The 22912-nt window shown below is 37.7% G+C and overlaps 4 protein-coding genes across 7 annotated transcripts; all 4 read right to left on the bottom strand.

Annotated features, from left to right (window-relative positions):
• Positions 1–1040: 1040 nt before the first annotated feature.
• LOC106962601 (zinc finger protein OZF-like) lies at positions 1041–4950 on the bottom strand. 2 transcript variants are annotated; one of them, XM_015057108.1, is made up of 2 exons: positions 4561–4950; positions 1041–4089 (listed from the first exon to the last, which is right to left on the bottom strand). In XM_015057108.1, the coding sequence occupies exons 1-2, from the start codon at positions 4697–4699 to the stop codon at positions 2597–2599; spliced, it is 1632 nt and encodes a 543-aa protein (XP_014912594.1). In that variant the 5' UTR covers positions 4700–4950; the 3' UTR covers positions 1041–2596. The 2 variants fall into 2 exon arrangements, with proteins under 2 accessions (XP_014912594.1, XP_014912595.1); XM_015057109.1 differs by having other exon boundaries at positions 4582–4940.
• A 953-nt stretch (positions 4951–5903) lies between these two features.
• LOC106962600 (zinc finger protein OZF-like) lies at positions 5904–8645 on the bottom strand. 2 transcript variants are annotated; one of them, XM_015057106.1, is made up of 3 exons: positions 8372–8645; positions 8069–8277; positions 5904–7568 (listed from the first exon to the last, which is right to left on the bottom strand). In XM_015057106.1, exons 2-3 carry the CDS (start codon positions 8181–8183, stop codon positions 6049–6051), a joined length of 1635 nt encoding a protein of 544 aa, XP_014912592.1. In that variant the 5' UTR covers positions 8184–8277; positions 8372–8645; the 3' UTR covers positions 5904–6048. The 2 variants fall into 2 exon arrangements, with proteins under 2 accessions (XP_014912592.1, XP_014912593.1); XM_015057107.1 differs by having other exon boundaries at positions 8069–8274.
• Positions 8646–9310: 665 nt separating this feature from the next.
• On the bottom strand, positions 9311–13549 carry LOC106962598 (gastrula zinc finger protein XlCGF26.1-like). The gene is made up of 3 exons (XM_015057104.1): positions 13414–13549; positions 12815–13034; positions 9311–12029 (listed from the first exon to the last, which is right to left on the bottom strand). The coding sequence occupies exons 2-3, from the start codon at positions 12912–12914 to the stop codon at positions 10450–10452; spliced, it is 1680 nt and encodes a 559-aa protein (XP_014912590.1). The 5' UTR covers positions 12915–13034; positions 13414–13549; the 3' UTR covers positions 9311–10449.
• A 1953-nt stretch (positions 13550–15502) lies between these two features.
• LOC106962592 (gastrula zinc finger protein XlCGF26.1-like) lies at positions 15503–22169 on the bottom strand. 2 transcript variants are annotated; one of them, XM_015057093.1, is made up of 4 exons: positions 21688–22169; positions 21387–21517; positions 21048–21285; positions 15503–19015 (listed from the first exon to the last, which is right to left on the bottom strand). In XM_015057093.1, the coding sequence occupies exons 3-4, from the start codon at positions 21163–21165 to the stop codon at positions 17115–17117; spliced, it is 2019 nt and encodes a 672-aa protein (XP_014912579.1). In that variant the 5' UTR covers positions 21166–21285; positions 21387–21517; positions 21688–22169; the 3' UTR covers positions 15503–17114. The 2 variants fall into 2 exon arrangements, with proteins under 2 accessions (XP_014912579.1, XP_014912578.1); XM_015057092.1 differs by having other exon boundaries at positions 21387–22169.
• Positions 22170–22912: the final 743 nt, after the last annotated feature.

The raw sequence follows: 22912 nt of genomic DNA, 5'->3' as shown, positions 1-22912 counted from the left end.
AGTGCCTACGTATTTTAGTTTTTAACCAAAACAGATTAAAGATGCCCAGGGTAGTGAAAAAGTAGGAGGCATTATCCTCTAGGCTGCCATGTCATTTTATGCTGCTTATTGATTTTCCCAGCGAATAAAACTGAGACGTCGACAAGCTAACATCAAAATGTCCAAGAAAAGAAAAATCGATTTACAAGTAAGACTGTGAATGAAGATGTGTGTGAGTTGGTTTCAGGGCGGTAGGTGGCGCTAGACTTTTTTTGTTATCCGTTATCTTGACCGACAACATTAAAAAATCGGTCATGTACTATTTTTATCCGTGAAATTACAATCAAATTTAATTTATTTATAACAATGTATTTTTATACATTTATGCTAGGGGTGCCCAAGTCTAGTTTTCCAGAGCTACCATCTGCAACTTTAGATGCATTCCTTCTCTAACACACCTGGACCATTGACTCATTATAAGCCTCTACAGAACTGAATGAGGGAAGTCAACCTTTTGTCTGGGGTGTGTTTTAGCAGGGATGCACTCCTGAATTGTACCGTCAATGTGGCCCGTTGAGGGGGGCCAATATGCTGAAGTGGCCCTCGGTGAAATTGAGTTTGACGCCCCTGCTCTAGGCACTTCCCTAATCAGAATAAGCCAACTTCAGCTTCGACTGAGAGTTCACGTTTTCCCAGACAATGCAGAAGAAAAATGACAATGCAAATAAAAAAAACTTTCTTCACTGTCAGTAACATTTTTATACTTCAGCTAGTGGTACATGAATATATAATCACAAGATTGTTATCCATGATGAGTTGTTGTACCCATATTATTTTAATTTAGTAAAAAAATAAAATAAAAACGAGGCATATCTATATATCCACATTAAGGCAAAAACTCCACAAAAAAAGAGCTCAAGACAAATCTAAAAACAATTTACAATAGATACATTTATAAATGTACAAATGGCTTGTTTATGTTGAAAAATGTTTTCCAAAGTTCCAGACAGAACCACGTTTTCTACAAGGAGGCAAGGATTTGTCCAACTAATTCTTTAAAAAAAAATTTACTTTTCTAAAACGTTATGGTGCAAATTATTTATCATGTCAGTTCGGACAAAACTGGTTTGCTCGAGAGAATTTTATATTCAGAAAAGTATTTCACTCCTTTTAAACTTTACAGTTACAGTTATTCTGCATTATCAAAAGACACAATGAAATAAAATACATAACATAGTTGTTTTAAGGAAATTAAGTGAAATAATTTCATATTTGTAGCTGTGTGATAGTTCCTCCACCATCTCTGCCACAAAGCTTTGGTTAAGATATTTCTACAGATTCTTAAAGTTCACTGATCTGGAATGGTCAACAGAGGTACAGAGCCTACATCCACTCAGAATGAAATAATATTTGTAGATATCTGGAGAGTTTAGGACATTTTATTCCAGTTTCCAAACTCTCCCATTGTGTCCAACTTTGTTTTAGATCCATTTCTGCTGCAACACACCTCACTTAAATGGCTGAATTACCTTTGTAGCATGTCAAAGTTCTGCTGAGGATGATTATAATTTGAACCAGGTATACTGAAGCAAAACAAGACCAAAAGCCTGGGGGACAAAGTGCTCCAGGAGCAGTTCCACACCTCTGATCTGAATTCTGCAGTTTATTGTGAACAGGTCAACACTCAAAGAGCATATTTTTGCAGACATTCAGTTTTACTAAGTTCTATAGAGTTTAATCAGGTTATTTTAAGTAACAAAAAGCACCACAAACATGTCAAATATATTTGAAAAAACAAAACCTATAACAATCACTGTTATAGTAATGGCATTTTTGATATTTTACCTCCTTTCTAGTAGCCAGTTTACAAAGGGAAACCACAGTTATGCTCAGCTTGCTCTATAGTACAAATATCAGGCTGAGTTCAGATACACTAAACAGGCATGTGTTGAAGGGGTTTAAGACCTTTTGGGTATCTTTTTCTAAGAAATTTTGTGTCCCAGAAAGTTACAGTATGGCTCAGTTCCATTTTTAATTACAAATATCAGGTACCAAACCCTCCAGTATGGCGTAGGCCAATTCTTCACCCTATACAGGATTTCTACAGGTTACACCAACTCAAATTTAAGACTTTATAAGACTTTTTAAAGACCATTATGAATGGGATTTAAGAACAGTATCACAACAGAAATATACAAATAAACAAACTGTATGACGTGGCAATTGAAGTGTGTAAATGGCAAAGACAAACATTTGCACTTTGCACATATGAAAGCTAGCTTCCTTTATCCTTGCTTAACAGCAAGGGTATATTAGCAGCTAGTTAGTGGCAACCACCTTGACTCACAGACTCAAAGTTTTGCATAATAGTAAAGTCCCACAAGAAAACGGAAAACTACTTAGAATATATGAGATTAAACAGTCTTGACCCAAGAAAAGTTAAGACATGTGATTAACATATTTAAGGCCAACTTTCTGTTTTTCAATGAATTTAATACAATTTGAGGCCTTCATTTTAGATACATTAATTTAAGACTTTTTAAGGATGTGCGAACAACCTGCTATTGTGTGAAGTTTGGTGCGTATCTGCAAATCAACACAGTAATCCCGTCATCTGTCAAGCATGAGACATCATGTGTGTTGTAACATAGGATTTCTTTGTGAACTTTTTACCACAGATTTCACATCCAAACGGTTTTTCTCCTGTGTGAACTCTCATGTGCGCCTTCAAATGGATCCTCTGCAGAAAGCTCTTGCTACAAACATCGCAGCTGAAAGGTCTTTCTCCATTGTGAATCCTCATGTGTTTCAGAAGACCACCCTTGACTAAAAAGCCTTTCCCGCACAGCTCACAGTTGTGCGCTCTTTTTCCACCGTGAGACATCATGTGCGTTTTAACATACGACTTCTTTTTGAATTTCTTACCGCACACGTCACAGCCAAATGGCTTTTCCCCTGTGTGGACCTTCATGTGTTCTTTCAGGTGTATCTTCTGTTGAAAGTCTTTACCGCAGTCGCTACAAACAAATGTCTTTTCCCCCGTGTGAACACCCGTGTGTCTCTTCAGAGTTTCTTGTTGAGAAAATCCTTTACTACAGACGACACAGACAAACGGCTTCTCTCCGGTGTGAACAACCATGTGCTTTTTCAGAATGTGCTGAAATCGGAATCTTTTTTCGCACACGGTGCATTTGAACTGTTTCTCCCCAGAGTGGACTCTCATGTGCACTGTGAGGATTGACTTTTTGTGAAACCTTCTTCCACATTCATCACATGCAAAAGGTCGCTCACCGGTATGGAGTCTTATGTGCGCCTGAAGATCCGTCTTTTCTATAAACCCTTTCCCACAGAAATCACAGCTGTGCGCCGTTTTCCCGCTGTGAATCATCTTGTGTTTTCGCAAACAGTCCTTCCGCCTGAATCTTTTCTCACAAACATCACAACCAAATGGCTTCTCGCCGGTGTGGATCCTAGCATGATCTGTAAGATTGTCCCGCTTTTTAAATCTTTTATCACATGTATTGCACACAAACACTTCTCCTGCCACGACGGAATTACATTTCTCTTCACCGTTTACATTTGACTGAGATACATTGAGGACACTCTCACAATTGTGACTCATTTTAGTTTCAGACTCAGAATCTGACAAAGGTCCCTGCCAGTCCTCATCATTATCATCATTACTGGCTTCTGTCTCAGAGGTGTCTGAAGCATTTTTATTTGGATTTTGCTCAAAGCTACATGCTGGATTCAGGTTCCTGTCTGGTTCTGTTCTTACACTATCCTCGCTATGGAGTTCTGTTTTTATCTGTTGAGCTGAGCTGCTGATTGGAGCTTCAGTCTCTCTGCTTTCTTCAGTTTTGATCTGATGAAGCTCTAATAACTGAGGTTTCTCTTCGTAACCTTCATTCTTCACTGTGACAACAGTTAAAGGGAACCTGCTGATATTAGTCTCTTTCTGCTCATTAGGCCGCTCTTCCTCCTGATTGGTCCAGACTTCCTCCTCCTCCTCCTTTATGTGGAAGGCCTCTGGATGCTGCTGCTGGGAACTGGAGCTCCAGGCATGGAGAACCTCTTTTTTAACACCCAGCATCCGAAGAACAGGGAACACTGAAATGTACATGGACAATGATGATTACTTACATATTTGACAGTGTTTGAGAAATATCAAATTCTGTTTCTATTCTTATGTTTTCATAGCAACATAAACACCAGGTTGCTATATAAATATTTTCCACCGGTGCCCCCCTCCCACACTCGTCTCGCAATTTCAATAGGACTGAAAGGAACAATATTTATCTCACCAACATAAAACCTTCATGGTTAAACAAACAAACTGAACAAGAAGTTTGCACTTTAGTGAACTTATAAGAGCACTAGTTAAGTCCTCAGAAACATTTTCTGAATTTTAAGCCTTAAGCTGGTTTTAATGCAGTACAAATAGTTTTTTCCCCACTCTGAACGTCTGTATTTCCCTTCCCAATATGGCGGATACGTTGCCATATAGCTGTAACCGTAACTGCCAAGGAAGCGTCAAGCTAAGAAGAGAGAACAACCGAACCTCAGTTAAACTAGCTTTACTTTCGCAGAGCTTCTTCTTACCAGCTGTTTGATTTCCACCAACTTCCTGCGGCAGATGGGCACCGAGCTGTTTCGTTTGCACTTCATCTAATGGTCGACTTTCAGATCTGTGCTGATCAGCATAATCCACTTCCTCCATGGTGTCCCCGCAATCAGTAAAAACAAACCAACATAATCCACACGCGAACCAAGTTTCACACGAACCAAGCCGATCAACTCAGATTGCAATTAGGTACAATTCTGTCTCGATCCACCGAAGTATTGACGACAAAAAAATATGTCCCCGCAAACCATGGATCACTGATGGATTTTGATCAGGCACCGTTACAGACACACTCTAGGTTTGCGTCCTACGTGTCCCATTGCTGCCATCTGCTGGATATACCTGCTCCTACAACAACAAGTCAGTAATTTTCTTCATCGGGATCGACTGAAAATGAGAGAAAGAAGCTAAAGGTCAAAGAAAAAAATTGAAAGACATTAGGACAAGAAAGTCTGGTTGACTTAAGTGAAACTAGGATAGGATCAAGACTAATTGAACAGTGATAACTTGGGACTAATTGGCATGGAATTCTCATACCATACCAGAGAATAGTATTTTCACCACAATGCAAATTGTTTTTGTCAATGCGGCAGCATAACGTAATAGCAGTGGTTACTAAATATGTGATTCTTTCTGTCCTTGCACGTAGCATTGTGCTTAACCTGAACTGGACTGAACTCTGTGGGCAGGAGCCCATTTTTTGTGCTCATTAACCTTTTTTTCCCCCCTTGTGGGATTCCCCTGGCAATTTAGCAGTTTTGGAAAGAAATTTACAGCCAGATTATCACTAAATGTGACATTAGTTATATTTTTAAAACGACACAATAATGAAAAATTAGATAAGACAAATTTAGTATATATTAGTAAATTAAGATGTCCCTAATTATATTTTGACTGGACAAAATACCTATTTAAGGTATGTCTAATTACATTCTGACAAGTGTGATGTCAGAATTTTTTAAACACTATAAGATGATTATAACAAGATAATTTCATGGTATAACCATGGTCATTTCAGTAGTTTTTATTTATGCTCAGAGTCAATTGTACCATTCATCTCTATCTTATCTTATGAAAGAGGCAACCACAATAAAGATTTATCTTAGCATTATTGTCGGAGGCGCAGGCTATTCTCTGCAAAGTGAATGTGTTACATTTGTGCATCAATAACCCTAGTTGAAGGAGCAAGATACCCATATATGAGCCCTGCATCATTAAATTAATTTAAACTTTGGAATGGTGATTCTGATATTTATACAAATCAGTTGTTCAAAAGCATACAAAAATAAGCACAGCTCAATAGGAGTTTACGGTTTTTAATCACTGATGTCAATAGTATCACCAACGTTTTTCCATAAATAAATAGTCAAAACACAGGAACACGGTTCTAAAAGCAAGAGATTAGAGACATCTTAAAGACATGCAGAACACTGACCACTGATTGATCATTTCTCTGTTGCGTGGCTTAACATGTGAGTCAGAAGGTGGTGCTTTAGCTTAAATTTTCCATCGCAAACATTACAGGCAAACGCTCTCGCTCCTGTGTGGATCAACATGTGTCGTCTTAAGTGGATCTTCTGCAGGAAACTTTTCCCACACTCGCTACAGCCGAATGTTTTGTCTCCAGTGTGAACGCCGATGTGCAGCTTAAGATGTTCTTTTCGTGAGAAGCCTTTGCTACAAATGCTGCAAACAAACTGCTTGTCGCGGCTGTGGACGCTCATGTGCTGCTTCAGGTTTCCTTGTCGTGAAAACCCCTTATTACAAACGCTACAGGCGAAAGGTTTCTCCCCCAAGTGGACTCTCATGTGCAGGTCGAGGTTTGTTTTCCTCCGGAAGGTTTTGCCACAAACATTGCAGGAAAACGGTCGCTCTCCAGTGTGAGTTCTCATGTGGTCCTTGAGGTAATACTTTACACTAAACGATTTACCACAAAGATCACAAACCGTTGGTTTTTCCCCAGAGTGGAACATCATGTGGACTTTAAGGTGTGACTTCTGATTAAAACCTTTGCCACAGTCGTCACAAGCGAATGGTTTCTCTGAACTGTGGAGTCTCATGTGAGTCTGAAGTTGACTCTTCTTAATAAACCCTTTACCGCACTGATCGCAGGTATGGGGTTTCTTTCCAGAGTGCATCATAATGTGTCTTTGAGCGTAGTACTTACTTTTGAATCGTTTGCCGCAAATCTCACAACTAAATTGTTTGTCACCGGCATGTACCAACAGGTGTAACTGAAGACTGTCTTTACAATTACAGTTTTTTCCATTTTTATCACATTTCGACTGGCTTCCCTCACCGATGAGTCTGGAGTGTGAATCGATGTTTTGTTTGACTTTCAGACATTTCTCATTTAAAGAGCTCGAACACCTTTTTCCTACCTGACTCTTCATGTGTCTCTGAAGAGACTGCTTGGAGATAAAGTGTTTGCCACACTCAGAGCAGCCGAAGCATTTTTTGCCAGTGCTACGTTTCTTATCATTGCTTATGTCTGACTGAGAAGCTATTCTCTCATGGCTTTTCAGACAATCTTTACTTCTAGATTCATAACCTGAAAAAGGTCCCTGCCAATCACCATCCTCCTCAGCCTCACTGACTTCAGTCCCAGATGAATCCAAAGCATTTTCATCCATATCTGGATCAGAGTTCACCTCTGGTTCTAATCCTCCATCAGGTTCTGCTTCCCTCTGTTCAACAGTCATGCTAGGTGAAGTTTCTGTGTCCATGTTCTCCTCAATTTTGATGCAATCATTGTCTGACAACTGAGGTTTCTCTTCATCATATTCACTCTTCACACTAACAGCAATGAAATCTGTCTCTTCCTTCTCATCAAGCTGCTCTTCCTCCTGAGAGCTCCAGAGTTCATCGTCTTTCTCCTTTTTGTGAGGGGATTCTTGGTCCAAACTGCAGTTCCGCAGATCAGGAACCTCTTCTTTAATTACCAAGAGCAGCTGATCAGTAGACACTGAAACACATATAGACATCAAAGAAAACTGTAAGGCAGTTTTAACTGTGCAAAATAAATAAATACAATTTATAATATTATATTTTTAAGTAAGTTCCTGACAGCCCTAATATGTTTTGTCATTTCCACATTTTGATGTGTAAAAAATTAAAGTAATCTACTTAGGTTATTTTTCCTTTGGTGAAAAGGGCACAAGTGGCGGTGCATACAAACCTAACCATAAATGGTTGTTTTAGTTGCACCCTTCAGTGATCTTCTAAATTAGTTAGAGATTATCATTAAAATAACCAAGCTTTGATGTTTGTTACATGTGTGAGATTGGTTTATTTTTACATCCTGATGCTCTGACCTTCCAATTGTAGTATTCAGCCTCATGATGTACACTGCCTCTGCTGTAATGTCTGCTGAGATATTTACCGATGTAATCGTTACTGTTTCTTTCTGCAGTCCCTTTTTTTTACTTCCACTCAGAATAACTTTGCTCCAATTCATACACTTACTGGGATCTTTGTCGTCTTGTGTCTTCTCCAGTTCTGATGTGGATCCTGCAGGCATGGGAGGCTCCAAGCTGAACCCTCCAGGTTCATCTCCTTCAACCTTCATCACCTCAGTCATCCTCAATCCACTTGGGATTCTCTTTTTCACTAATCACAACCTTCACGTCATCAGGGATTCAGCCATATTATCCAGATCTTCTGTTATTCTGCTACTAAAACAGAAGTCAGCCATAAATCACCTTCTGACCAAATAAAGTGTATTAACAGAAAATGTCGACGGTAACAGAGCTGAAGCGAGTCTGATACCTTGGTTAGTAGTTCTGGATCCACTCTGTCTTCAGTCTTTCTGTCCTCAGTTAGACAAGCTTAGAGAAGGTGTCCACAGACGGTATGGTCTTCCTCCTACAGGCTAACAAACTGTATGTTACGTGAACTTTTAATAGCTTCACTTGATTAAGTTTCTCCTGTTAGTTGCTTTAGCTCCAGGTTGACTGACAGTATGTTCACTTCACTAAGAATAATTATATTCTGTACTAGGAACTTCGGCAAAAAAAAAAAAAAAAAAAAAAAAAAAAACCAAGACGGTTAAAAAAAAAAAAAAAAAAAAATCCAAGCGGTTCAGAACAAACACATAGAATCGATATTATTACACGGAGATAGTGATGTAGGGCCCGGAAAATAAATTAAACAATTGTTCTACAGAGACTTTAAGACGTTTTTCTGAGGACTTAGCCACCAAGCTAAGATCCGGTTATATTCGTAGCATTGGCCAATGAAATCTCTGAATCGAAAAACTACTTCCTCTTTCAACCTGTAGCTTTTCATAATAAAAGAATATCAACGAAAGCCTAAAAGACACCGAACACATATTGCATTCCTATAACACTTTGTTTTTAATGCTCCAAACATTTAGTTCATTTAAATAGCATTGATTCACACGGAAAATATGAAGTCACCTTAGAAAACTCAGGACAGCTCACATAAATCAATATTGAATCAAATTAAGTCCAAAAACAGTTTTTAAATAAGTTTATTACAGTTGTTTATAACGCATCTAAAAACAAAGCAAGATGATTTTTGAACACCACATATTTATAAACATGATGAAAAAGGCATTTTCTAGCAGTGGTGAGTGAAAAACACAGATCATGTGAGTAAATAAGATTTGAGGATAGATTACCTCTCTGGTGGTAATCTAAGATTTTGTAGCAAATTATTTAATTAGCAGGTAATTTCTTTTTTTAAATTTAAACCAGAATTACATTGTGCAACATATTACTCTACCACTGGTATGGGCAATGCAAACAATGTGTGCATAAACAGCAATTATGTATAGAAGTTTGACCTTTATTACTGTTACAAAATGGTGTTTTTAAACAAAAAATGCATTTTAGGGGACAGTTCTTGAAAAAGATCAACTCTCCTATTTCCAGTTTCTCATGGAAGAAAAGAAAATGTCAGAATAAATGTTGCTGTTCATTAGTGAACTCTCGTACCTTAGTAATTATAGTAAGCAAATACTAGTTGAAATGTATTTTATGGAGACTGTGTTTGTAGTTTTGCTGTCTTACAATAAAAATTGTTTAGAAAACTGGCTTTCCAGGATTTGCAATCTTAAAATATAACTAATAGAATCAAAACAGAAGTCATCTTTGGAATGATCGAGACGGCACAAAGCTTCAATTGTTGCAGTTTGAAACGAGTGATGATGTCCAAAATCTGGGTGTAGCAATCTGAACCTTCTGAGACACATAAAGGCAATTACAAACTTCTATCACCTGATTAACATTTCAAAGTTTTAAAAAGGATTAATGTCCCAGGAAGATCTAGAGAAACTCATTCATGCATTTATCTTTGGTTGGATAAACTGCAACGTTGTCATGATACATCTGCCTAAAAAGTCAGATAGCTGTTCACAGCTCTAGGCAATTCTCCATGTGAGTTTCAGAATCAGGGAAGCAGTATTCAGTTTTTATGCTCCAGATATCTGGTACAAATTTCCAGAAAACTGAAAAAAATAAAATAAATAAAAATACTGAGTTGAAAGCACATTTGCTTAGAGTTGCCTTGGATTAATAATTTTAGGCTATTTAGTTAAGAATACTGACATGTTGGAAAGTGGACATTTTATTTGTCCTTAAGAGTTGAATTATGATTTCAAAGAACCCTGAAATGATTACAACACCTGTAATCAGAGAATATTTCAGTTCAGGTTTGAATTCTACAAAAGTTTTTGAGATCGTGAAGTAGAGCTGTTAATGACAGAAGGGTCTTTAAATTCACACTTCACTAGTCATTAGATTCTTGACTGTGGGAACTGTTTATCATCATGTAGACCAATCAATAATAAAATATCCCAGATGAACAGAAGGAACAAATGTGCATTAATTGCAACCCTGATGAATACCCATGTGCTTCTTAAGGTTTTCATGTCGCACAAATCCTCTCTTGCAAACACTACAAACAAAAGGTTTCTCTCCTGAGTGGACTCTCATGTGATTTTCAAGAACACATTTTTGATTAAATCTGCTTTTACAGACATCACAACCAAATGGTCTCTCCCTCGAGTGGAGTCTCATGTGTTGCTCCAATTGGATTTCCTTCGCAAAACGTTTATTACACTCAAGACAGCTGAACTGACCGGTATGAATAGCAGCGTGTTTTTTCAGATCTCTGGGTTGCGAAAATCCTTGATTACAAACACCGCAAACAAATGGCTTCTCTCCAGTGTGAACACGCATATGAGTCTTAAGTTTCCTTTGTTGTGAAAATCCTTTACTACAAACAGTACAAATAAATGGTTTCTCCCCTGTGTGAACATGCATGTGAGTTTTTAAACTTTCTTGTCGTGAAAATGGTTTACTGCAAATGCTACAAACAAACGGTTTCTCTCCAGTGTGAACATACATGTGACTCTTTAGATTCTGTTTTTGTGAGAATCCTTTACTGCAAACACTACAAACAAAAGGTTTCTCTCCTGTGTGAACATGCATGTGCTTCTTTAGATGATCTTTCAGGGAAAATGCTTTTCCGCAGACACTGCAAATAAATGGTTTTTCCCCAGTGTGAACAGACATGTGTCTCTTCAGTTCCAAATGTCGTGAAAATCCTTTACTACAAACACTACAAATGAAAGGTTTCTCTCCTGTGTGAATGCACATGTGACTTTTTAAACTTTCTTGTCTTAAAAATTCTTTGCTGCAAACACTACACACAAATGGTCTCTCTGTGGTGTGCATTTTCATGTGATTTTTAAGACTTTCCTTTACCTTAAACCTTTTACCACAAACCACACAGGAAAAAGGTTTTTCTCCAGAATGGGCCATCATGTGTATTTTAAGATTTGTCTTTCTATGGAACCTTCTAGAACAAACATCACAAGCAAATGGTCTCTCATTAGTGTGGAGCCTCATATGTGTCTGAAGATATCGCTTTACTACAAATACTTTACCACAGATATCACAGCTGTGGTCTCCCTTTGCAAGGTGCGTTGTCACGTTTAAATCATCTTGACTCTTACGTTTGAAACTTTTACTACAAGGGCTGCTGTCATCCGTCTTCCTGCCTTCTTGGATTCCTATCTGAGCCGTAAAGTTGGGCCAAAGTTTAGACGATTGATCTCTTCTGTGAATAGCCATCTTACTTTGTCGAAAAGAACATCCTGGACCTGTGTTCCTGTCTGGTTCTGCTCCTCCACAGTCCCCTCCATTAGGTTCTGTTTCCACAGAGAGAGCTTCTGTCTCTCTGTGGTCTTCAGTTTTCATTTGATGTAACTCTGATGACTGATGTTTCTCTTCATCTTCACTTTTCTCTTTATCTTCAATCTTCACAGTAAGCCGCTCTTCCTGCTGACTGATCCCCTGCTCCTCGTCTTCTTCCTTTACGTGGGGGGATTCTTGGTCCTGCTGATCCGAACTCGGGCTCCAGTCATGAGGAACCACTTTGATCACCAACATCTGATGAACTGAAAACAGTGAAACCCAAAATGACGTTAGTGACAGCTTCCAAACAAACAAACAAACAAAAACCACACAGGAAAGAAAACTCCAATGATTTACATAATAAACATACAACTCATTTTAATGAAACCTAAGAAATACATTTATATATTGACGGTAGACTTTGTTTTGGATGGTGTGCTTACGTTTCTGTAAGGAACTAATGAAGGACATTTTAAACTGTTAACGTTACTAGAAAATTTCCAAATATTAGAAGATTTTCAGACAAAGTCGGTGAGCAACTTACAATGGTGTGTAATTATAGTCAGTGGTTCAGTTTTAAACTCAGTGCCACTTGTTTAGATAACACATTTCCTTATATAAAAAGAAATGTAATGCAAAAATATTTTAATTATGCTTTACCAGTCAGTTATATAATTCATTGTCAACTTCAACATCACATCTTGGTAAAACTTTGTCACTAGCAAAAAGAAAAAACTGTCACACATAACAAATAAAGCTATTTATTTATTCCAGGGTGAAATGCTACCCTGATCATATAGTCTCATAACTTTTATCACTCATTCAGTCTGCTACTGTATTGATACTGTCATGTTCTGTTCCTCCATAAAATACTGTAATTGTTTCCATTATGTTGAGGCACTTTCTATAATGGACTGCTGGCCTGTCCAAGTTAAATTGTGCCTTCGCTGCAATGACTGCTGGAATATTTACACATAAATGTATCATTTTGATTCCTTCCAGTTAAACATTCAGAGTAAATTTGATCTAATCCATGTGCGTCACTTACTGAGATCTTTGCTGTCTTTTGTTTCCTCCAGTTGTGACGTGGATGCTGCAGGTATCTTGGGCTGCAAGCCTCCTGGTTCATCCTCTTCAACCTTCATCATCTCAGACGTCCTCACTCCTCTTGACTTCTCCTTTTCACAATCCTTGTTTGCAACCTTCACATGTTCTAGTCAATCAAGATTTCAGACATAAAACCCGGGTCTTCTACATTTTTGCTGAAACTGAAATCAGATTAAAATCAGCCTGTGACAATGTAAAATGTATTAATGTAAACTGTATTAATAAAAAATGTAGGCTGTAGCAGAGATAACGCGATGCTACAGAACTTTTAAAAGCGTTAACGCCAGAAACACTCATCAACTCCCCGCTGTTAGCTGCTTTAGTTATACGGTGGTTAACGATCCTTTCGGGTTGCTAATGAAGGTTAATTACATTATGTAAATAATCACAGCGGGTCGAAACAAACACGCAGAAACGATATCCTCACGAAGACTACCAATTATATTCTATATACTGCTTTATACTAAAATCAAAACGTTTTTGTGTCCGGAACTAGCTAGCCAAGCTAGCAGTGTCACATCCGGTTATCTTCCTACTTACTGCAAGTACACCTCACTGCAGCAAACAGAGAGGGGCGGGGACGGACCGCTGTCAGTCTCTTACCTTATTTGGAAATGGGACCATTGCAATCCGGAAGTGAAGGGGGCGCTATTTCCTATACTTCTGTTTTTATTTTCTTTTGAAAGCTGTGATATATGTTCACGTTTAGGAAGGAGTTTCACTCTCAGAATGTATTTGAACTTCTCTCTTTTATTTTCTTCAGCGCAGCTCAGTTTTTAGCAAATTCTGTAGCTTTCGGTGTACTTCTAAATCTGCTCCTAGTCGAATCTTTTCGGGCTTGTTACTGCCTCTAGTGGCGTGGGGGTGGAAACACAACTATCTAATTACATTACTAAATCAGAATACCACATCGTCTTTATTATTTACTATTAATTAATTACTGGCATTATAAAACAACATATTTTTTCATTTTCTTAAGGATGTAGAGCTAATTAAATGACAAGCAATACCTTTATGCATTATAAATAATATCTATATATCTCCATCAATTATAGGAGGAACAAAAGACATAAGGAGACATGAAAGACAACATGATCAACTATAATAAAAATACCATTCACAATGCATACGTAAGAAATTTAATTGAGCAAAAGTCAATAACAAACAAATGAATTAGGTACAGAAGAATAACAACCCAGGTTGTTACAACCAGGGTTGTTAAGCAAAAATTCTTTTTTTTTTTTTTTTTACAGTGCCATGTATATTATTAAGAGACTTTTTGTTGGTAGACTCTTATATAGAGAAAAAAATAACATGAAACTATTTAATCTATCAATGAGGAAATTTTCCTTTGACTCTAAAACGATAAATCATATTCATGAACCACATTATTACACAGCCCAACTGTGGTGACAATACAAAAAAAGTAGCCTGCAGAAACTTTATGTGGCATAAAATGATGGCATGAAGCTACTACTCAAAGAGCCTAGATGGAGTAGTGCTAGCCATATGTTTGTACATAATGCTATTCCCACTTGTGCAGCTGTGCTCAGGAATATTATGCATGTGTAGATTATCTGTGTCATGCAATAATATAATTGCAATTTTAGTAAATGCTGCTTTTAGTGCTGTGAGATTCTCTTCAAGATGATGGAATCACTGGCGTCATAATTTATTTGTGACTTGGTGAATAATATCATGTCATGTTTATTTTTAGTTTTCTCTTATGTCGCCTGTTTTTACCTTTTTTCTGTGGACCTTTTTTGTGTCTGGAATAAAGATTTGATTGATTGATTGATTGATTGATTGATTGATTGATTGATTGATTGATTATCAACAATTTGTGAATAGAGCAAAACACTTAGCACGCTATAGATAAATATTATTTAGTTTGGTTGAGAATAATTATTGCACTGTCAATAAATGACTTCTAATAGATGTTCTTAGTTACCAGAACAACACAGTAACACCTTCATGAGCTCAGAGGTTCAAACTGATAAAGAGGATGGATGATCTCTGCTAAAATATTCCTGCCATCTTCCATGTTCTTTCAGCAAACAGTTGAGACAGAGCTGTTTTTGGTTTCTCGGTTCTCGGTTACAAGCTTTTATCCAACGCTGGCACTTCTCCGCATTCTTTCGGTGTTTAGGAAAAGGAATGAAGAAAACTCCCTTCATGTTGTCACGGTGACCATATCGAGAGTCACTCCGACAGACCCCAAAATAGCAATGTTTGGTTGTCACCATAGTATGTCTATTCACTATCTGACTCGTAAAAGTAAAAATATACAAACTTTACCACTCAAAACTATTTATCTGAATCAAACATAGCCGTGGCACATTCTTCTTCTTGTTTAATGGCGGATGACAAGGAATGTTTCGGATCATTACCGTCACCTTCTGGAATGGAGTGTGGATCGAGAAGCTAATATATTCATCTTAAACCCTATATTCTCTCTATTAATTTCGTAGCTCTGCAAAAAAACACATGCTAGCCTCAACTTAAAAAAACAAACAAAAAAAATTAAGTTGTTCAGACCCCTAGTGAGAAGGAATGCAGAGGTTGTTGCAGAGGTGTTTGAGGACAGGACCAGGGTAACCAAAGTGAAGACTTCAAAATAGACTTATCTGAATAAATTATTTTATTTCAAACAAGCCCTTAACAGGAGTAAACCAATATCAACATGCTTCTCCATTTATGTGGACCACAAACTCCACGATAACTTGTCTTTTGGTCACTCAACATAAGGCTCTTGTCCAAGGAATATGCCATCGACACTTTGAGCTTTAATGTTAGGCAATACAAATCTGAGGCAGCTTTACAGCAAGGGACATGTGTGAGATAAACCAATTAACTGAAGTCTGTAAATTCAGAAAAATTAACCATCTGGACCAGAAGGTCAAATTCTAAAATAAATTATGCAAATCTCCTTTATGGAGCTAAACTTTAACAGTAATGAGCCATAATTTATCCAAGTACAGTTTTATTTGGGTTTAAAGAGACTCTATGGCAAGGTGTGGTAAAAACAGAACTCTGGAGGACACATTTCATTAAAATATAAAATTCTGTCCTATTGCCATGTCTCAACTTTTCCCTCAAAGTGTATTCAACACCATGAATTAAAAACAGAACAGGCATTAACAGGGCAAACAAAGCAAAGTCTGATAGATCAGAGGTACTCAAAGCTAGTTGATAACTGGTTAACATTTTCTGAGGTTCTGTTTCTTTGTAGTCATTTGTATCCTCACATGAAACATGTGTACACATGTTGACCGATAAAATGATGTGGCAAGTTCATTTAAATGTAAATCTTTGCTATTTACAAAATTAAGCTTTTTAAAATGAATCTACTTTCTAAAGATAACCCTAGTCTCGAGTTAGGATTCACCCACAGGCAGAAACTTTTGGAAAATTGCTTTAAGGTAGATTTAAGTTTGTTTCTTGATCATTAAAATGTGTTTGCAAGACTGCTAATGAGATGTATATTCCATTAGTGCCTAGGACCAATATATACATTCTGTTTCCAATATTATAAATATTTTCATTCTAAGAAGTTAATTTATATGTTTTCTTCTACAAAGTACGACTCCCTGATAAAGAGAATGTACTCCTTCCAAATTGATTTTGTTAAATCGGAGGCTGGTAATAAATTGTCATATTTTATATAAGGAAAATCAAACCGTTTTTTTATTTAAAAATGTAAAAAAATTAATTTTCACAGATAAGTCAACAAATCAAGACTATCCATTCCCTTCTTTTTGAATCATTCAACGATCAGTTCCCGTCCTAAGTACCCGAGAACCTGCTTATTTAGTTTTCTTTTTTGTTGTAGTTTTTATGGTTGACCTAATATAATACTTTCATATGTCACAAAGCATTAAAATTTACTTCCTTGCATCTTACGAAATAAAGTGAAGGATTGAAAAATTACAGATTACGCTGGAAACCTTAGCTTGTAATCAAAGAAAAAAGTTCAGGACTGAATTGTCTCCAGTGTTTCAGATGTTCAACAGGAGCAAGAGATCTAAAAAAACATTTTGAAGTTCACCAATCACAAGTCTGAATTTCTGTGAAAGTCCATGGCCATTGCAATGAAATTCACAGCTGTACAGAGAAGGGAGAATGTGGTGCAAAATGTTTGCCATTGTGGATTACAAAACAGAAAGCTGCAGATTGAAATTATCATTGAGCAGCCAGAAAATCTTGAAAAGATTAGTCAACTGTTGGCATAATTGTTAGTTTCAGCCCTCGTGAATATTGACGTGTTTCTGCAGAACTTCATGTTGTGAAAATGCTTCACAGGAAACACCACACATGGATGGTTTCTCTTCTAAATGGAGTTTCATGTGTCTTTCAAGACAGCGCTTGTAATTAAATCTGTTTTTACAGACATCACAACCAAATGGCCTCTCCTGAGAGTGGAGTCGCATATGTCGCTCCAGCTGTATCTCCTTTACAAAATTTTTGCCACACTCACTGCAGCTAAACTGTGCAGTGTGAACAGCCATGTGTGTTTTCAGAGTTCTGGATTGTAAAAATCCTTTACAACAAACTTCACAAGTAAACGGTTTCTCGCCCGTGTGAACACGCATGTGACTTTTTAAATTCCCTCTTAGAGAAAATCCTTTACTGCAAACGTCACAAACAAACGGTTTCTCACCTGTGTGAACACGCATGTGACTTTTTAGGGTCTCCTTCTGTGAAAATTCTTTGCTGCAAACAGTACAAATAAATGGTTTCTCGCCTGTGTGAACGCGCATGTGAGTTTTTAGGATCGCTTTTAGAGAAAATCCTTTACTACAAACGTCACAAAAAAACGGTTTCTCACCTGTGTGAACACGCATGTGACTTTTTAGGGTCTCTTTCTGTGAAAATCCTTTACTACAAACACTACAAATAAACGGTTTCTCACCTGTATGAACACGCATGTGATTTTTTAGGCTCTGTTTCCATGAAAATATTTTGCTACAAATACTACAAACGAATGGTTTCTCTTTTGTGTGAACACACATGTGAGCTCTTAGACTCACTTTTAAAGAAAATTCTTGACTGCAAACGCTGCACGTAAATGGTTTCTCACTTGTGTGAACACGCATGTGAATTTTTAGATTCCCTTGTTGGGAAAATCCCTTATTACAAACACCACATATAAATGGTTTCTCTCCTGTGTGAACGCGCATGTGAGTTTTTAAGCACCTATGTTCAGAAAATCCTTTACTGCACACACTGCAAATAAACGATTTCTCACTTGTGTGAACATTCATGTGACTCTTTAAATTCCCTTGCCGGGAAAATCCTTTACTGCAAACACCACAAATAAACTGTTTGTCTACTGTGTGAGTGCGCATGTGTCTGTTTAGGATTCCTTGGCGTGAAAATCCCTTACTACAAACACTACAAACAAACGGTTTTCCTGTGGTGTGGATCCACATGTGGTTTATAAGACTTTCCTTTACCTTAAATATTGCACCACAAATGTCACATGAAAAAGGTTTTTCTCCTGAATGGACATTCATGTGAGTTTTCAGATTTGCCTTTGTAGGAAATTTTTTACAGCAAACATCACATGTAAATGGTTTCTCCCCGGTGTGGAGCATCATGTGAGTTTTAAGAGAACTCTTCTCTCTAAATCCCTTCCCACAAAGATAGCAGCTGTGTTCTAACTTTCCACTGTGAATCGTCATGTGTAATTTAACAGAAGTCCTATGTTTAAATATTTTACCACAAAAATTGCAATCAAATGTTTTCTTTCTGGCATGAACTCCACTCTGACTCATGAGTTTCAGAGACAGTTCAGAGCTTTTACCTCGTTTGCAAACTTTTACTTGGTCTTGTGTAGAGAAACACAACGGATCTACATTTCTGTCTGGTTCTGGTCCTCCAGGGTCCCCTCTATCAGGGTTTGTTTCCATCTGTTTAGATAAACTGCTGTTCTGAGAATGTGTGTCTCTGTTGTCTTTGGTTTTAAATTGACAAAGTTCTGATAGGTCAGGCTTCTCTTCATCTTCAATTTTCACAGTAAGCACCTCTCCATCCTGACAGAGGCAAACTGCCGCCTCCTCGTTAGAGTTTGGATCCTGCTGGTCCAAACCGGAGCCCCAGTCATAGGGAACCTCTTCTTTAATCACCACCATCTGATAGACTGGGAACAGTGAAACACACACAGACATTATTGTATGCTTACAAACATACTACATACTTAAAATCTTATTTTACATATTTAAAAGCGTGCATTTCTTTTCCTGAAATTTTTAGAAACAATTAGAACTCTTTAATATTTATAATTGCAGACATGTTTCTTTGTATCTCAAGTGTCCACTAAATCAAGCTGCCTATTGTGATGCTATATGACCAAAAGCTTTTCTTTGTCAATCTTGACTAGTACACTCCTGGCGCTTTGCCCATACAGATCACAAATAGTGCACCAATTTCCAGAAAAGGCACTTGGTGGGAAGAAGGGGGGTGCAAAACAATCAGGCAAAAATCATAATAATAGTAATCATATTACTATTACAAAATATCATATAACAAAATACTGAAAATAAAAAAGTGCAAAATGTGCTGTTCAATATGAAGAAATAAATTACAGTTGCAAGAAAACCATTTTTCCACCGTCATCGGTGGCCATGCTAAGCCTAAGCATTCATTGTGGGCTTCGGTGTGGGGAACAAAGAGCAAGGGGGAAGGTGTGTGCAGCATGTACACAAGTATAATTGACAGCGCCAAGACCCTCCTCCTGGCTCTGATTGGTTGTTTCTGACCGGGAGTGGTGTATTTTTGCAGCAATAGGACCAAAAGGAGAAGGCAGAAGAGTTCAGTTTTCTTTCACAGATTATCTGTCTCATGTTATACTGTCAGGGTGAAGTAATAGCTTTAACAAACAGGTAAAAAAAAACATGTTCATAAGTTTTCTTATGAATAAAAGCTCTTTGGTCTATATAGACTAAGTTTGAAATGGAATAATTTTGTCTTTTAGCTAGTCACCATTTCTGAGTCCATGTGGTTTCATCAAACCACAGTGAGAGCAATCAGGCACAAATCAAGTAACTTGGAACAAAGGTGAACTGAACCAGAAGTGCCCAGCTGTCCAAGTGATAAGTCAGCAGTTCTGAAGATATCATCACATGACATATAATCAACCTTTGGACCAAGGTGGTTTGGGAGCAAGTAAACATATCGAACTTCCAGTGATAGAAAATATTGAAAATATTATCTTTATCTCTACCACAGTTAAAGATAAAGAAGGCAATTCCACCAAATGATAGCAATCCAGCTGACCCATGTGATTATTGGCTCTATAGCATAAAGTAGTCCTCTAAGAGCACAAGTGTAGAGCTGGCCAGCTGCTCAATGAGGCTTGCTTTACAAGCCCAATAGTTTTTAAATTATAACCAATTCTCACAGTCACAGCTTGTGAAATTGTATTATTGACAGTATTCATTTTTTGATTAAATGAATCCAGGTTCTCAAAATAAAATCCAATAGATGACGTGATTTTATCATGATATTTAGTGTTCCCTCTCATTGAATGTAAGAACCCACACCCAGTTCTCCCACAGACTGGGTCTGACTCTGAACTGAATCTATTAAAGTATCTTCGGTTCTTTGGCTTTGTCACACATTTCAACACCACTCAATTCCCTGCCTCTCTCTGTGAATACTCTCCTTTCCTGTTAAGCAATTCCTTCGGGTCACTGGTGAGCAATGATTTTTGGTTCGGTTGGGAAAACTAAAACTATCCAGTTGATCACAAAGTTAGTTTCACAGTTACACCCTCTAAAAATCTGAACAACAATTAAACAATGAGATTTTCAGCAGCTGCCATGTTTTGTTTTACAGATCAAAGGGACAGTAAATCTATTTCCCAGTGGTGCAAACTGCATTTCTCCATCTGGACCACATTAGAACTGGTCCAGCTCAGGAACTACAAGACTTAGACTCTTCAAATTTGGACTAAATTGTTCTATAATAACAGCAGAATCATTCAAGTCAATATTGTGATTTGTGAAACCTTTATTTGATTTGTGGAAATTCAACAAAGAGCTACATTAGTGCTTTTTTTTGTTGTTGCAACTTTTGTGGTCTGGGTGCAAAAAAGGACCTATTATTGGCCTTTACTTAACCTTCACAAATCACAAGATTTTTAAATATTCGAACAAATGTGTGTCACTTACTGATATCTTTGCTGTCTTGTGTTTCCTCCTCCAGTTCTGATGTCGACCCTGCAGGTGCGGGGCGCTCTGAGCTGATCCCTCCAGTATCATCTGCTTCAACCTTCATCATCTCAGCCATCCTCAGTCACTCCACTTTGGATTCTCCTTTTCACAATCCTTCTTTTCAACCTTCACATGTCCCAGTAGGTTAAGGTTTCAGTCAGATGACTTGGATCTTCCTTCTTTCTGCTGCACGAAACTGGAATCAGAAACAAATCAGCATTTGATAAGTAGTGCATTAAAATAAAATGTAAACGGCAACAGAGCACAAGTGATGCTGCAGAGCAGTGAGTCTGATACCTTGGTCAGAGGTTTTGGGTACACTGTAACTGTCTCAAATCTCTCTGTGCTCAAGTGGACAACAAGGTTAGGGGAGGTGTCCACAGACGGTGCGGTCTCAAAAACGTGGAGTGTGGACTCGTCCTGTAACACTACACCACGAACTTTCAGAGGTTTAAACGTCAGAACCACAAACTAAGTCTGTGTCGCTAGCTGCTTCAGCTCCACGGTGGCTAACGGTCCGTTCACTGCCGATAAATGCAATTTATATTCTATGCTGTAAGTTTCGGGAGTAAAATTATACGAACCGCACAAAACAAACCTGTCGAAGAAACCTGTCCTCACGAATACAGTCAAGAGGAGAGTACAACACTTATTAAACACCAACGGCAAGGGGTTTGTAAAGCCTGAATTTAGCAGACAAGCTAACGTTGTGACACTCCCGGTCACTAGTGACAGTCCGGCTGAGTGCGAGGCTCTTCTGCGCATGTGTGAAAATAGAACTGCATCAGAGTTTTGCATGAAAACTAGAAATAGTTGAAATATTTCTGTCTGTAGCTGCTAGCTCTTTTATGCTAAAGAAGTTGGATTTGTTTCATATGTCTCTGAGAGATGTTTCAATGAAGGCAAGATAAGTTTATGTGTATAACAGCAACAGGACAATTCAAAGTGCAGAGTACATGTTCCAGTTGATACTGATTAAAGGCAAATCTAGGCAAAGCAGATTTTAATCTTGATTTAAGGGAATTTTGTGTCTTAGCATTTTTGCATGTTTCTGGAAGTTTGTTCCAGATTAGTGGAAAATAATATAAATGCTGCTTCTCCATGTTAGGTTCTGATTCTGGGGATGCAAAGTAAACTAGAACCAAAAGTCCTGAGGTTTGCAAAAATATTTTTTATGTATTTTGGTGCTAAGCCATTCAGTAATTTGTAAAATAAGAATTTTGAGGCATATTCTACAGCAAGTGTAGGACTTTAGAGCTGGGGTGATGTGCTCTATTTTCCTGGCTTTAGTGAGAAAAGGAGCAGCCGCATTCTGGATCAGCTGCTGCTGTCTGATTGATTTTTCAGGCAGACCTGTGAGGACGCTGCTGCAGTAATCAATTCGACTAAAGATAAACGCATGGGTGGCTTTCTCAAGATCTTGCAGGGACAGTTGTCCTTTAATCCCGAAAATCAAACTTCTATTAGTCACACTTATCGGAAAAAAATGAGGATTTTATTACAAACCAGCCAATTTTACAGACAAGACTTCTAGAGGAAATCAAAGACAAAGAGTTTTCCAAAAAGCAAAAAACACAGTTTGTCTTTATAGGAGTGCAGGCTTCACATTTATGGCTTTGTTATGCTAAACATACAGCCGTGCTCAGCAATTTTATTCTGCAGGCACCTTATTTCCAATATTGCATATTGGCAAATTGCAGCCAGGTGCCCAAGCACTTAAGCATCCATACCTCTCCTTCTGCGCCATTCTAGGTGAGGCTTCAAGATCAGAGGACACAAAATATGATATTAGACACTACACTAGTTTCTAATATGTGATGAAA

The sequence above is a fragment of the Poecilia latipinna genome, unplaced genomic scaffold (assembly GCF_001443285.1).
Source record: "Poecilia latipinna isolate Pla-1442-1.1 unplaced genomic scaffold, P_latipinna-1.0 Scaffold1437, whole genome shotgun sequence".
NCBI lineage: Eukaryota > Metazoa > Chordata > Actinopteri > Cyprinodontiformes > Poeciliidae > Poecilia > Poecilia latipinna.
Note: the sequence above shows the minus strand (reverse complement) of the source record. Positions and strands in the feature narration are given on the sequence as shown.